At 42.4% G+C, this 13,604-nt stretch overlaps 1 protein-coding gene across 3 annotated transcripts in view; it reads right to left on the bottom strand.

Moving 5' to 3' along the window:
• The window catches only part of jarid2a (jumonji and AT-rich interaction domain containing 2a), a 172,544-nt gene that overhangs the window by 35,182 nt on the left and 123,758 nt on the right, over positions 1 to 13,604 (bottom strand). For 2 of the 3 annotated variants that reach the window (XM_060921353.1, XM_060921354.1), the window contains exon 7: positions 9,670 to 10,720. The exons of the other annotated variant lie outside the window; for it this stretch is intronic. In XM_060921353.1, the coding sequence (XP_060777336.1) occupies positions 9,670 to 10,720 (1,051 nt within the window). The remainder of the gene's footprint in view (positions 1 to 9,669; positions 10,721 to 13,604) is intronic. 3 annotated transcript variants of the gene reach the window in all.

The following is a 13,604-nucleotide window of genomic DNA, read 5'->3' as shown; positions in this document are numbered from 1 at the left end:
TGGGGAGAGGTTTGCCAATATGTGTGCTACAAGCAACTTAGTCAGAGGTGGGAGTATGTTCCAACATAAAAGGATACACAAAGCCACTTGGACATCACCAGACATGTTCACGGAAAACCAAATTGATCATATATGTATTGGGAAAAAGTTTAGAAGATCCCTCCAAGATGTTCAAGTCAAGCGAGGAGCCGATGTTTCCTCAGTCCATCACCTACTGATCGCAATCTTAAGGTTAAAACTGAGAAAAAACTGGACAGGGGACACCAGGCAAAGTGGCAGAAGGTACAACACCTCAGTCCTGAGGGATGTAGAAAAGCTGGAAGAATTCAAGATCACACTCTCCAACAAGTTCCAGGTCCTGCAAGACTTAGAGACCACGATAGAAGACTCCATTGAGCAAAAGTGGCAGGGGATAAAAGAGGCAGTAACATCAACATGCCAGGAAGTGCTGGGCACAAAGAGACGAAGCCACAAGGAGTGGATCTCAGAAGAGACCCTGGAAAAAGTGGAGGAGAGGAAAAAGAAGAAAGCAGCAATAAACAACTGTTACACAAGAACAGAAAAAGCCAAAGCACATGAGGAATACGTAGAAGCACACAGGGCAGTAAAGAGGCATATAAGAGCAGACAAGAAGAATTACATGGAGACACTAGCAGTAGAAGCGGAGGATGCAGTCCGCCATGGCAACATGAAGGAGCTGTATGCTACCATCAAGAAACTTTCTGGAAATCACACCCAGTCAGAGAGACCAGTAAAGGACAGTGATGGGAATATCATCCTGGATATGGAAGGGCAAAAGCACAGATGGGCACAGTATTTTGAAGACTTGCTAAACAGACCAGCCCCAAGGGAAACGGCAGACATCCACCAAGCGGACAGTGACCTGCAAATTGAGTGTGCACCACCATCAAAGGAGGAGATCCAGAAAGCTGTCAAACAGCTGAAGAATGGGAAGGCGTCAGGTCCAGACAATATCCCAGCAGAGGTGCTGAAGGCAGATGTGGAGACAAGTGTGGAGATGCTCTACCCATTGTTCCAAAGCATATGGGAGAAGGAAGAAGTCCCACAGGAGTGGAAGGAGGGGTACATCATCAAACTACCAAAGAAGGGTGACCTTAGCTCCTGCACCAATTACAGGGGAATCACCCTTCTCTCAAGTCCAAGTAAGATCTTCAACAGAGTCCTCCTGAACAGGATGAAAGATGCTGTGGACTCAAACCTCTGTGACCAACAAGCAGGGTTCAGGAAAAACAGATCCTGCATGGACCAGATCACCACACTTAGAATCATTTTGGAGTAGTCCATAGAATGGAACTCACCTCTCTACGTTAACTTTATTGATTATGAGAAAGCATTCGACAGTTTGGACAGACAGTCACTATGGAAGCTACTGAGGCACTATGGCTTTCTTCTTCTTCGCTGCCACTCGTAAACGAGTATGGCGGCTTAATGTTTATATTACGGGATTATTCAATTATTCAATTCACCCAGAGGAGGCAGTGGTGTTTCTGGATATTGTTTATATATTATATTACAGGCATTTAGTAGATGCTCTTATCCACAGTGACATGCAACAAGTTCAACAATTTTTACCTAATCTGCATGTCTTTGAAGTGGTAGGAAACCTTCGCAGGCACAAGGAGAACAAGCAAACACACAGAAAGGCCCCCATCGGCCATGAGGTTTGAACCCGGAAATTTCTTGCTGTGAGGAGACAGTACTAACCACTGCACCACTGTGACGCCTCACTATATATGGTTTTAACTTTCATTTGTGGATGCAGTAATGAACCGTGTTCACAGACAATGGTTTTCAGAAGTGTTCCTGAGCCTATGCAATGATTTCCACAACAGAATCATCCTTGTCCCTTGCGTACAGAGATTTCTCCAGATTCTCCGAATCTTTTAATGATCTTATGTACCATAGATGATGTGATCCCCAAATTCTTTGTAATTTTACATTGAGGAACGTTATTCTGAAATTGTTGCACTATTTGCCCATGCAGTCTTTCACAGAGCAGTCAACCCCTCCCCATCTTTACTTCTGAGAGACTCCAAATCATGTTACTGACCTGTTGCCAATTAACCTAATTAGTTTTATTTTGGTTTTTTTTTTTTAGCATTACACAATTTTTCTAGTCTTTTGTTGCCCCTGTCCCAATTTTTTAAAATATATTGCTGGCACGGGGCAGCACGGTGGTGTAGTGGTTAGCACTGGCGCCTCACAGCAAGAAGGTTCTGGGTTCGAGCCCAACGGCCGGCAAGGGCCTTTCTGTGTGGAGCTTGCATGTTCTCCCCGTGTCTGCATGGGTTTCCTCCGCATGCTCCAGTTTCCCCCCACAGTCCAAAGACATGCAAGTTAGGCTAATTGGTGGCTCTAAATTGACCATAGGTGTGAGTGTGAATGGTTGTTTGTCTCTATTGCTGCTTTTCCACTACAAACGCGGCTGAGTCGGGCTGAGCCGTGCCGTGCTGAGTCGAGCTGAGTGGGGCTGTTGGAGTTGCATTTCGACTACAACCGCGCTGAACCGTGCTGGCTGGAAGTGGGTGGACACATTGGGTGGAGTTAGCGAAAGTGGGTGGACGTCACGTGATGTCGTTAAGCAGCGCAAACAGTGCCATCAGTGAGCTTTTAAGCGGTAGTCTCACGACCCGAATAGTAAACAATAAACATGGACATGGAGTCGTTAGTGTTGCTGGTCTTGGTTCTGTGGCTTGTTGTCACCGACAACACCAACAGATACTGGCAAGAGCGTATAGATGAGGCAAGGCGCATAAGGCTTCAGAAATTCTCGTAATTCGTAATTCTTCTTCTTCCGGGTTTACGGTGTTTACAGATCCCAGCGTGCTCGCAGGGCGTGTGTGGGCATGTGAGGACACTCCTCCTCACCAATCAGTGCACAGGGGAGTGTCTGCTCACGCCCCCAGCCTCACTCGGCTCGCTTTGGCTCGCTTCAGCCCCACTCCAAAACGGTGCAAGTTTTAGGGGCTAAGCAGGGCTGAAGCGAGCTGAGTCGTGCTGTTTTTTGGTAGTCGAAACGCGAGCCGTGTCGGGCTGAAGTGAGCTGAAGCGAGCTGAAAAAGGGTAGTGGAAAAGGGCCATAAGTGTCAGCCCTGCGATGACTTGGCGACTTGTCCAGGGTGTACCCCACCTCTTGCCCATAGTCAGCTGGGATAGGCTCCAGCTTGCTTGCGACCCTGTAGAACAGGATAAACGGCTACAGATAATGGATGGATGGATGGATATTGCTAGTACTAAATTCAAAATGAGCTTATATATTTCAAGATACAATAAAATTTCTCAGCTTCAACATTTGATATGCTGTCTTTGTACAATTTTCAATTAAATATAGGGTTTCCATGATTTGAAAATTATCATTTTCCATTTTTATTTACATTTTACCCAACTTTCTTTGGAATTAGGAATTTTTTGGAATTTGTAGTTTGATACTGTCAAATAAAATTTACACCCATGTTATTATAAAAATTGCTCAATAATGGAAATGGTTAAGGCATAAAAGAAGACTTTTGAAGACTTTAAGACCTTTTTTTCAACCTTACATATTTCTATGCTTTTAACCCTCTGGGGTCAAGAGCTTCACTGGCTAAGCTCGGCAGGTTTAGAATGAGTAGGTCATGTATTTAGATAAATATCTTCACGAGTTGATAAACATATTGACAGAAACTTTATACTTTACACTTTCCTATGTGCCCACTGCCAAATAATATTATATTTTTTAGATTACCTAAATTAGATGAAACATAAAACTTGTCATCTTACTCGGTCACACCGGAGTCGGAGCGCTGAGCACCCACTTACTCATTCATGAAAGACTATTCACATGGTAACAGCATGATAATCACTTTCACTCTTTCAGTTTCGATTGGTTTCTCTTTTGTTGTGGGAACGCCCACCATAAACAGGATAAAATCTGTCAGACACAGTTTAGGCTATTTGGAGGTAAAACTTGTTGCGAGATGGCATGCGGATTTTATGCGCTTCGGATGATTCAGAACAGCGAATCAATTCATGATTCAGGACAGCGATTCAATTTCAGGACAGCAAATTAATTCAATCTTAAGAACTGAGACAGTAATGATGAGCGGTGGCTTTAAAAAATTTTTTTTTTTACTTCGACCCGATCCAGCCAAAGATCAACTGGAGTAAGTGTAAATATTTCTTCTATTTCTTATGAGCATATTGGCTGATATGCGTGTGCTGTAGTGCATACACAGGAAAAACGACTGAGCAATTTTTCCAGAGTTAGAAGTATTTTCCTCAAAAATAGTTAATTTTACTCCATTTTGAGTTTAGAGAGTAAAATTTGGAGTTAGAGTTAAATTACAGAGTTGGTTGTGGCTCTGAACTGAGTAAAATAGTACAAGAGTTAAATTCAAGACAAACTGAATAGACTCAAATACCAAAATAAAGTCAAATAACAGATAAATGCAGATGTTGTTAAAAGCAGTTTTAGAACTGTGTTGGAATGTGTGATAAAACATTGCCTTACCCATTGTGACTTGACCTGATGGGATTAAGAGTTGGTAGTGGGAGGGGTTTTCACTCTTCTCATTAAATAGAATGGAAATTTTTACCCTTCTCATTGAATACCCCTCCCACTGACAACCCTTTATCCCAAAACAATAGGACATACGTTTTTTTGATGGCCAGTCAATTGTGCAAATCAATGGAGTAGATTTAAGTTTTTGTGCTTGACACATTCCTAAGACTGAACAAAAGCACCTCAAGTGATCAAAAAGGTTCGTCACAATAGGTAAGGTCATGTTTTTTCACACATTCTAACACAGTTCTAAAACTGCTTTTCAAACATTAAAACATCTTCATTTAGCTGTTATTTTTTAAAAGTACAATCATGACATTACATACTACATAGATATTATTGGAGCTGAACTTGTGCCGAATACAAAAAATTCATTTGACTTTGAAAATACTGCTTAGATTTGTTGAAACTGACAACAAAATCAGAGCAAGCCAAAATCATTAGAGTGCCAGAAAATACCCTCATACCCCAGAGGGTTAAACAATATCTTGTTATTGAACTTCTAAAATGTATTCAGGATATTTCATGTAAATTACATTAAATATGAACTAATTTACATAATTTTAGTAGAAGTGATATTTAGTTTTCTTCATTTAGAGTGGCCATGTGACCTAACCAAAAACAAACGGAACTGATTCATCCTTTTGTTCTTTACTGTTATGAGTAGTCATAGGGCCCAGCTATTCTGTCAATGTGGGTCATGTTGGAGTGGCACTGAGAAGCTGCCAGGTGGTTTTATAAAGCTGAATGTTCTCAACTGACTGCAGGTGGCCAGACTGAGCTGGCACACAGACCTTGGCTCCAGGAGTGCCTGGATCTAGTGTGGTCTATTCAAATAATGCCATCTAAGAGCTAGTAAGAATACTCATTGATACAGAACTCACAAGGTCACATTGCATAATAAGAAAGAAAGAAATATAGGTCATATTCATAAGAACAGGAAGCTAGAACGAGACTGTTTATGCAACATACCCACAAAGATGGACAATGACAGACTACAGTGAAATAACTACCTTCTAAGTACAACTATGTTCTTAACATAAATGGTCATATGTAGTATACCATGGCCTATGAAGTACACCTGCGCTTAGTCAAAAGGTTTGTAAAGCTTGATTCTAGTACAGTATGATCATAGCTAGTAGATAATCCACTGTGCTCCTAATATGTTTTAAATTGGACATCATATCCCATGAGTCTTTCCTAAGAAATAGCTTGCATGTGTTTCAATATTGTCTGCTTGGAATGCTTGTCGACTTGCTTTTGCCATTACCTCTTGGCATAATGTGTGCCATTATCTTAAGAGCCTCTTAAATCTTTATCACAGCTCAAATGAAGTTTGTTAAATGAGCCCTTGATGGGCCAGTGGATCAAGTCCACACAACTCTATACTTAAGGAGAGATTGCTTAAGAGACATTTCAATCAGATGCAATTTCCCCTGCACAACAACAACAAAAATAATCTGTTTATACTGTGTACAAATTAAATTAGTTTCACATGCATGATTTTTGTTACTCTGCGAGTTGGTTATTAAGCTGATATACACGTAGTTCTAAGAAACTTGTGCAAATAGCTGACAAACCTACTGCCAGGGACAAGAGTTTTTCTATTAAAAAAATAAACCTTTTCTTTCCTTGTACTGCAAATGACTACTCAAAGTATTCAGGGGCAGGACAACAAAGCAGTGAGAAATGCAGCATATGCTGGAATGGGTCGCTATTTTTGTGGCAACCTGAGTAAAGCTTTCACATGGTCAAATTTTAACATTTGATACAATTTAAAGCTCGGAAAATGCCAGGCTTTCCTGAAATATCTTTCTCTTCTGCATATATTAGTGTTGTAGTACTTGAGACCGGTCTCAGGACCACTTTTTGAAAGTCTTAGTCTTGTCCCAGTCTCGGATATATACCCCTTTTCCACCAAATCAGTTCCAGGGCTGGTTCGGAGCCAGTGCTGGTGCTGGTTCACAACTCGTTCAACTTGCGAGCCAGCTGAGAACCAGCTTGCTTTTCCATCACTCGCGGTGCTAAGAGAAGACACGTCATTACGTCGCTGTATACGTCAGTTACGTCGTTGTATACGTCATTACGTCGTTGTATACGTCATTACGTCGCTGTATACGTCAGTTACGTTGCTACGTTTGCATAAACTTTGGCGCGAATATCGAAGCAAAAACAACGCAGAAGAAGCAGCAGCAACAACAACAACAATAATAATAATAATGGATGACTTCGCATTTGTACAGCTGCTGCTTCTCGTCACTTAAAAATGGCGATCTTTCGCAGTCTTGTTATTGTTGTCGGTCTTAACAACTCCGCCCCCCCGCTGACGTAAGCGGTTCTTTCCTCTGGCCCAGCAGAGAGTTGGTGCTAGCCTGGAACCGGTTTTTCTGGCCCCAGAGCCAGTTCTTTGTCAGTGGAAACAGAAAACCCGGTTCCAAACTAAGCACTGGCCCCGAACCAGCCCTGGAACTGCTTTGGTGGAAAAGGGGCAATAGAGGACTCTGGATTTTATTTCAAGACCGATCAAGACCAGAACTGTGGGGATTTCACTAAATTGCCTCTGCATTGTCTGATTTATTTAGTAACATCGGTTCGGTGATTGAATGCAAAATTTCCTGCTTCAAATGTGACCAATAACAGGACTCACTGCTAATTTGAAAAATTTCTTCCTGTTAACGGCTGTCACCCTTTCCTACCCCTTCACACACAATGATCTGGTCCCAGTCTTGACTCGGTCTTGCCCTGCCTTGGTCTTGACCTTGACTTGACCTCAACCCCTCGAAGTCTTCATCTTGTCTTGGTCTTGATGCGCTCAGTTCTTGGTCATGACTTGGTCTCAGTCTCAGTTTAGGTGGTCTTGACTACAACACTAGTGTGTATTTTGGCTGGAAGTAAAATTATAAAGTCTTCAAGACAGAAAACTGCATTTAAAGATTTAATTCTGACTGGGCACAGGAGCATCACAGACATTTTGACAGCAGGTATTTAATTACAAACTGAAATGATTAGGCTTACGTCCATTTCACTGCGGCACACTGCGATCCAACAACTTGATAAAGCCTGATATTCGTTGTGTGAGGAGGACTGGTTTTACCACTGCATTTATTAAAGGATATGGGACATGGATTTTTACCTGGGCATAATTATGTATAAAGGACATAAGAAATGCCATCTAAATCACTGCAGGGTGTCAAAAATGTGAAAATCATCACATTATTCAAGTTTTTTTATACATCAGCGTAAAACAAGGATTCGTTAATGAGCTAGGTGGTCCCGTGACCCGTGACGCAACAAAAACTTTCCAAGTAGCCAGCGCTTGGGAATCTAATGTAAACAGGTTACCGAAATGGACACCATCGACAGTGATATTCCCGATGTTTCACAGAGATGTGAAGTTAGACCCTATCAATTCGAACCGATAGCTGGAAATTCACATGAACATAGATCTTGTCTTTACTCTGACGGGTCAGATGATTCTGAGAGTGAGAGTTCATTCAGCCCTCATGAAACTGAAAGTGGTCGGCTCGATAACACTTCCTGGTAAGTTAAAAACAATTCTGCTCAAAGGCTAATGATCTGTTGAAAGAAGTATTATTTTTGTATCATACATTGAAAGTTCATCATAGATCTATCTAAAGTCCGTTGCAAGCTAGTTTTTTTTTTTGCTGATATTTTTCGAGATTGATTGAGATACAATGCTTCCAGAGTCCGAGATGAAAACATTCAAAATGGCGAAACGAGTCAGAATCATGATAATCAATAATTGATACACCCAAAATTATAATACTAATCCTTACCTCGGCTTTCAGTCGCTTAGCGCAGAGGTCTTCAACAGGGGGGTCGCGAAATCGCACCGGATCACTCATATCAACAAAAATATTCCTGCCCTGTCCCCTGGCCTCCGTGCAGGGATGCAAACAGCGCGCCTTTCGGCGGATGCCGCCTTTTTCATGGCTGAATCGCGCAGATCCGATTTTAAAAAAAAAAAATAGCGATATTAATTCATGAAACATGAAGTATAAGGATGAGAAAAAAAACAGTTTAAATCTGGAAGCTGCGCACATTTGTGCAGCCTGGTGCAAATGTGCGCAGCTTCCCGATTTAAACTGGTTTTTTTTTTCTCATCCTTATACTTCCTGTTTCATGTTTCATGAATTAATATCGCTCAGTACCTGAGTATTAATGTTGAAAGAATCCTCAGTGAAATGGTCCGAACACAGTTTGTGGGAAACAGTAGGTGCAAAGTTTTTTCAACAGGTGTTCTGTAAAGTTATTCTACCTCTTGGATTTGTCCTACCAAGCCTACTGCGCATGCGCGAAGCCTACTGCGCATGCGCAGGTGAGCCCACACTTTCCTCAGCTTCGGGTCCTTGGGGAATGCAAAAAAACTTACTCCAGGGCATTTCCCATTGGAATTATTGCAACCATAAGCAGCACAATACACCATGATGTCCAATGTATGATGTCCAATGTACTTTAAAGACTATAAAAACAATTTTCTTGTCATCCACTTCTCCATTCATCTACCTGCTTGTGCTGTGCCCGAAAGTTTTTGTTACGTATGATCACGTGACAGCGGCTCTTCCGGTTGCAAAAAATGCATATCGGAAGTCGAGCAGAAATGCCATATAATCATCACGAATAGAACGATTTTGCTGAATTTAATAGATGATTTTGTATTTGTTGATGCAATTAATTCATATTTTTAATGGAAAGAAACTGATATAGCGTGCTTTTATGTTTCATGTCCCATATCCTTTAAACTGGCTACTTACCCAGTGTAATTTTTGCAGGAAGGTGGCCAAGGCAAGACAAATATTTCCACATCATTTTGCTGAAATTTACTAAGGGTTTCTTAAAGTCAATTTGACAGAGTATGGTATAAACCAATTTTGTCCAAAACTTGATTTTTCATCTTGAGTGTTTGCCAGAATTCAGCCACAACTGTAGACCACCAACCATTTATCAAAAGGCTTTAACTGATAACTCAGAATTAACTGATTTGACTATTATGCTATTTTACTACTATGCCCTTTTAAGAAAAGGGAAAAACACTCTAGACTGTACTAAATTAAGATTGAAAACATCATGCCACTGTGCATCCATACCGATTAATGGTGGCTCCTCCATGTTGATGCCTTGAGTGCGCAGGTGTTTCTTGATGCAGGCAAGCCGCTGCACGTTTGGGCCCCAGCGTCTGCCCAACTTGTGCACATGCTGTACATGTGAGACAAAACGCATCTCCTCTTTCAGCTTGCATTCTGGCCGCCACCCAGCTGGTGGAACCACCCGAAAGAGACCAAAGGGCTCGGCTTGCTCACGTACCAGCTCCACATACACCAAAGGGTCGTGGAATTCACGTGGGCTTGGATGGAACACAGGAACCTCTGTCATCTCCAGTACGCTGCCACACTTGCCTCGCTCCTTGTCCTGAGCAACTTTGGGCTCTGCTGGTTTAGGAGATTTGGCTATGTTAAGTGAGTCACCAGGGTCAGTAGGATTGTTTGTTTTGATAGGCTCACTGGGTCTCAGAGGCTTGGCTGGTTTGGCAATCGTGGCTGGTTTCAGGATATCCCTGTGGTGATGATGAGCTGAGGTAGCGGAGCTGCTCTTGCCCCGAGATGTGGCTTTACACTGCGTCCGTTTGACAAGCGGTAACTTCCCAGCAGAGGCTCTTTTGGGTCTCTGGGATCCCGTCATTCGCAGTTCCATTGTTCCTGTATGCAAGGTCTTTTGAGCCGCTCTCCTGCTCCGTGTATCCAGAGGAATGACCTGCACCTTGACCCTTTTGACTTCCACTTCAGTCCCTGCTTGGTTCGATTTAACCACCGCCATCTCCAGCTGCCTCTTCGATTGTCGCAGTCCACTGCGTCTGACTGTGGATGACGGTGGCAACTGTTTTTGTGTCCTGCTGCGACCAGTTTGGGCTTTTCCTGAGTTATTGTGCTGAAGGTGTGTGTTGGTGTGTTGTGAACTCAAGTGCCGTCTTGGGGCACTTAGCTCAAGCTTCGCCTCTTTCAACAGTCTGGCTTTGGTGTAGGTCACATGGCCCTTGGGGTATTTCACAGATTTGGTCAGGGGAAGTGGTGGCAAATCTTCCTTCCGTGCCTTCCGACTGTTAGCTGAAGCGGCTCGCTGGGGTCGAGTCACTTTATGGGGCTGGTGAGGAAACAAGATAGTGCAAGTGTGCTGATTGTGTCATTTGTAAAATAGTAAAATTAACAGTGTTAAGTTAATTTTGGGTCTGTCACGAAAATGTGATATTAACACTTACCTACAGACTGAAAAGCAAAGAAAGTTGGTTATTTGGAAAATACTTCAGTTTCAGTCAGAGAAAAGCCACATTTCCCCACTAGAGGGCTTACTAAAGGCCTTGCTGCCCCTCTTTTGGGAGTGTGTGCACATCTACTGTGATTGTTCAGCCTGCAAATGTGCGAGTGGTGGGGGGAGGGGAAGAGATTATGTCACCCAAACCTTGCCGTCTACTAGCACACTTATTACCCACACAACATGTCAAAGTAGTTTATTACACTCAACAGCGAACACTGTGCTTTTGTCTAGCTTTTATCTAGCATGACTAGCTCCAGTGCACTAAATGTGTGTAAGGGGAGGGGGAGGGGGATTCGGCAGCAATGTGATGACATCATGTGTTGCTATAGGCCTGCTGCAGGCTGTTACTGTGAAGAGTACAGTTTCCAGAACTACAAGTACTTATGTTTATACAGGAAATGGCTATGCAAAATGGCTTTTGTCCATTTTATGCAGGCAATCTACAGTATCAGTCAAAAGTTTGTACACCCCTACTCTACTCATTCATAGGTTTTTCTGTATTTTGACTCCTTTCTACACTGTAGAACAATACTGAAGACATCAAAACTATGAAATAACATGGAACATATATATGATGTGGTAAACAAAATTGTTTAAAAATGTTTCATATTTTAGTTTTTTCAAAGTAGCCAGCGTTTACCTTGATGATGCTTTGCACACTATTGCCATTATCTTAACCAGCTTCATGAGGTAATCACCTGGAATGCTTTTCAGTTAACAGCTGTGCCTCATCAAAAGTTAATTAGTGCAATTTGTTGCTTTCTTAATGCATTTGAGATCAAACAGTAAATAATAAATAATACAAATACAGTAAATAGCCCAATTCCACAACTATAGTAATCCATATTATGTCAAGAACCGCTCAACTAAGTAAAGAGAAACGACATCCATCATTACTTTAAGACATGAAGGTCTGTCAGTCCAGAAAATTGCAAGAACTTTGAATGTATCTTCAAGTGCAGTTGCAAAAACTATCAAATGCTGACAGCCTGATGACTCTGGCTCTCATGAGAACCGTCCCAGGAAATGAAGACTAAAGGCCTCTGCATGCTCTTGCAACAAGGCTTTCGCAGATAGCTTTTCGCAGACAGTTGTAATTTATCGTTGAGCGGGGAGTAATAGGCGTGCGCGATGTTATTCACCGCTACAATGCAAGGGGGTGCGAAGTCGCGAAATCGCTAGGAGTAGTTGGTGGGTGTGGTTAGTGGAGTGTTTATCCTCCGGTTACTTATAATGACTAGAACTGGAGTCGTATAGATGTACGTACTTCCTCACTTCCTTGATCAACCGCTCTTTGTGCTGCTCCATCTTCGCTTGTGTTTTTAAAAATGGCGGTCGTGAAAACAAACCAAACCGGGAAAGTAGGGAAGCGGAAGTGCGTGTACAGCGGATGTAGAGTGGACCAATCAGAGCCCTCTTGTCTGCGACGCTGTCTGCGAGGCTTCTGCGGTGGTCACAATTTTTGGGAGGTGCGCGCAGAGCGTCTGCGAAGGTGGAGGGGCTACGCAGACGCTATCTGCGACACCGTCTGCGAGGACTGCGTTGTCAGCATAAATTGGCCTTAAGCCTTACCTTTGCTGCAGAAGACAAGTTCATTCGAGTTACCAGCCTCAGAAAACGCCAAATAACATCATCTTACATTAGAGCCTACATGAATGCTTCACAGAGTTCAAGTAGCAGACACATCTCAACATCAAGTGTCCGGAGGAGACTGTGTGAATCAGACCTTCACAATCAAAATGCTGCAAAGAAATCACTACTGATGGAGGCCAATAAGAAGAAAAGAACCGCTTGGGACAAGAAACACAAGGAATGGACAGTAGACCAGTGGAAGTCTGTACTGTGGTCTGATGAGTCCAAATTTGAGATGCTTTTGAGATGGTTTTGGAAGAGTTGGACCACAGAGTGAAAGCAAAGCAGCCAATAAGTGCTCAACATATCTGGGAACTCCTTCAAGACTGCTACAAAACCATTCCAGGTGACTACTTCATGAAGCTGGTTGAGAGAATTTTTTTTTCCTCATAAAGTAATATCTCCTTCAGTCTAACACTTGGTCAACACATGTATACACTACGTACACTCACCGGCCACTTTATTAGGAACACTCACCCACCAGCTGTTTTATGCAGTTATGTAATCAGCTCATTCCTTGAGAGCAGCGCAATGCATCAAATCATGCAGATACAAATCAAGAGCTTCAGTTAATGTTCACTTCAAACATCAGAATGGGAAAAAGTATTGTGATCTTGAAGTGTGACTTTCACTGTGGCATGGGTGTTGGTTTGAGCCAGATGGACTGGTTTGAGTATTTCAGAAACTGCTGATTTCCTGGGGGTTTCACACACAACAGTCTCACAACAGAATGGTGCGAAAAACAAAAAACGTTAAGTCAGCGACAGTTGTGTGGGTGGAAACGAATGTCTTGTTGATAAGAGAGGTCAGAGGAAAATGGCCAGATTGGTTTGAGCTGCCAGGAAGGATATAGTAACTCATATAATCATGCTTTACAACCGTGGTGAGCAGAAAAGCATCTCAGCATGCAACAGCAGAAGACCACATTGGGTTCCACTCTTGCAGCCAAGAACAGGAATCTTAGAATCAAGAACAGGTTCCTATTAAAGTGGCCAGTGAGTGTACAATAGCACATAAAATATTTCAGAAACGTTTTACTATGGTTAAATCGCCATCAAGATTCATCCATTATTTATAGGCA

The sequence above is a fragment of the Neoarius graeffei genome, chromosome 5 (genome assembly GCF_027579695.1).
Source record: "Neoarius graeffei isolate fNeoGra1 chromosome 5, fNeoGra1.pri, whole genome shotgun sequence".
NCBI classification, from domain to species: domain Eukaryota; kingdom Metazoa; phylum Chordata; class Actinopteri; order Siluriformes; family Ariidae; genus Neoarius; species Neoarius graeffei.
Note: the sequence above shows the minus strand (reverse complement) of the source record. Positions and strands in the feature narration are given on the sequence as shown.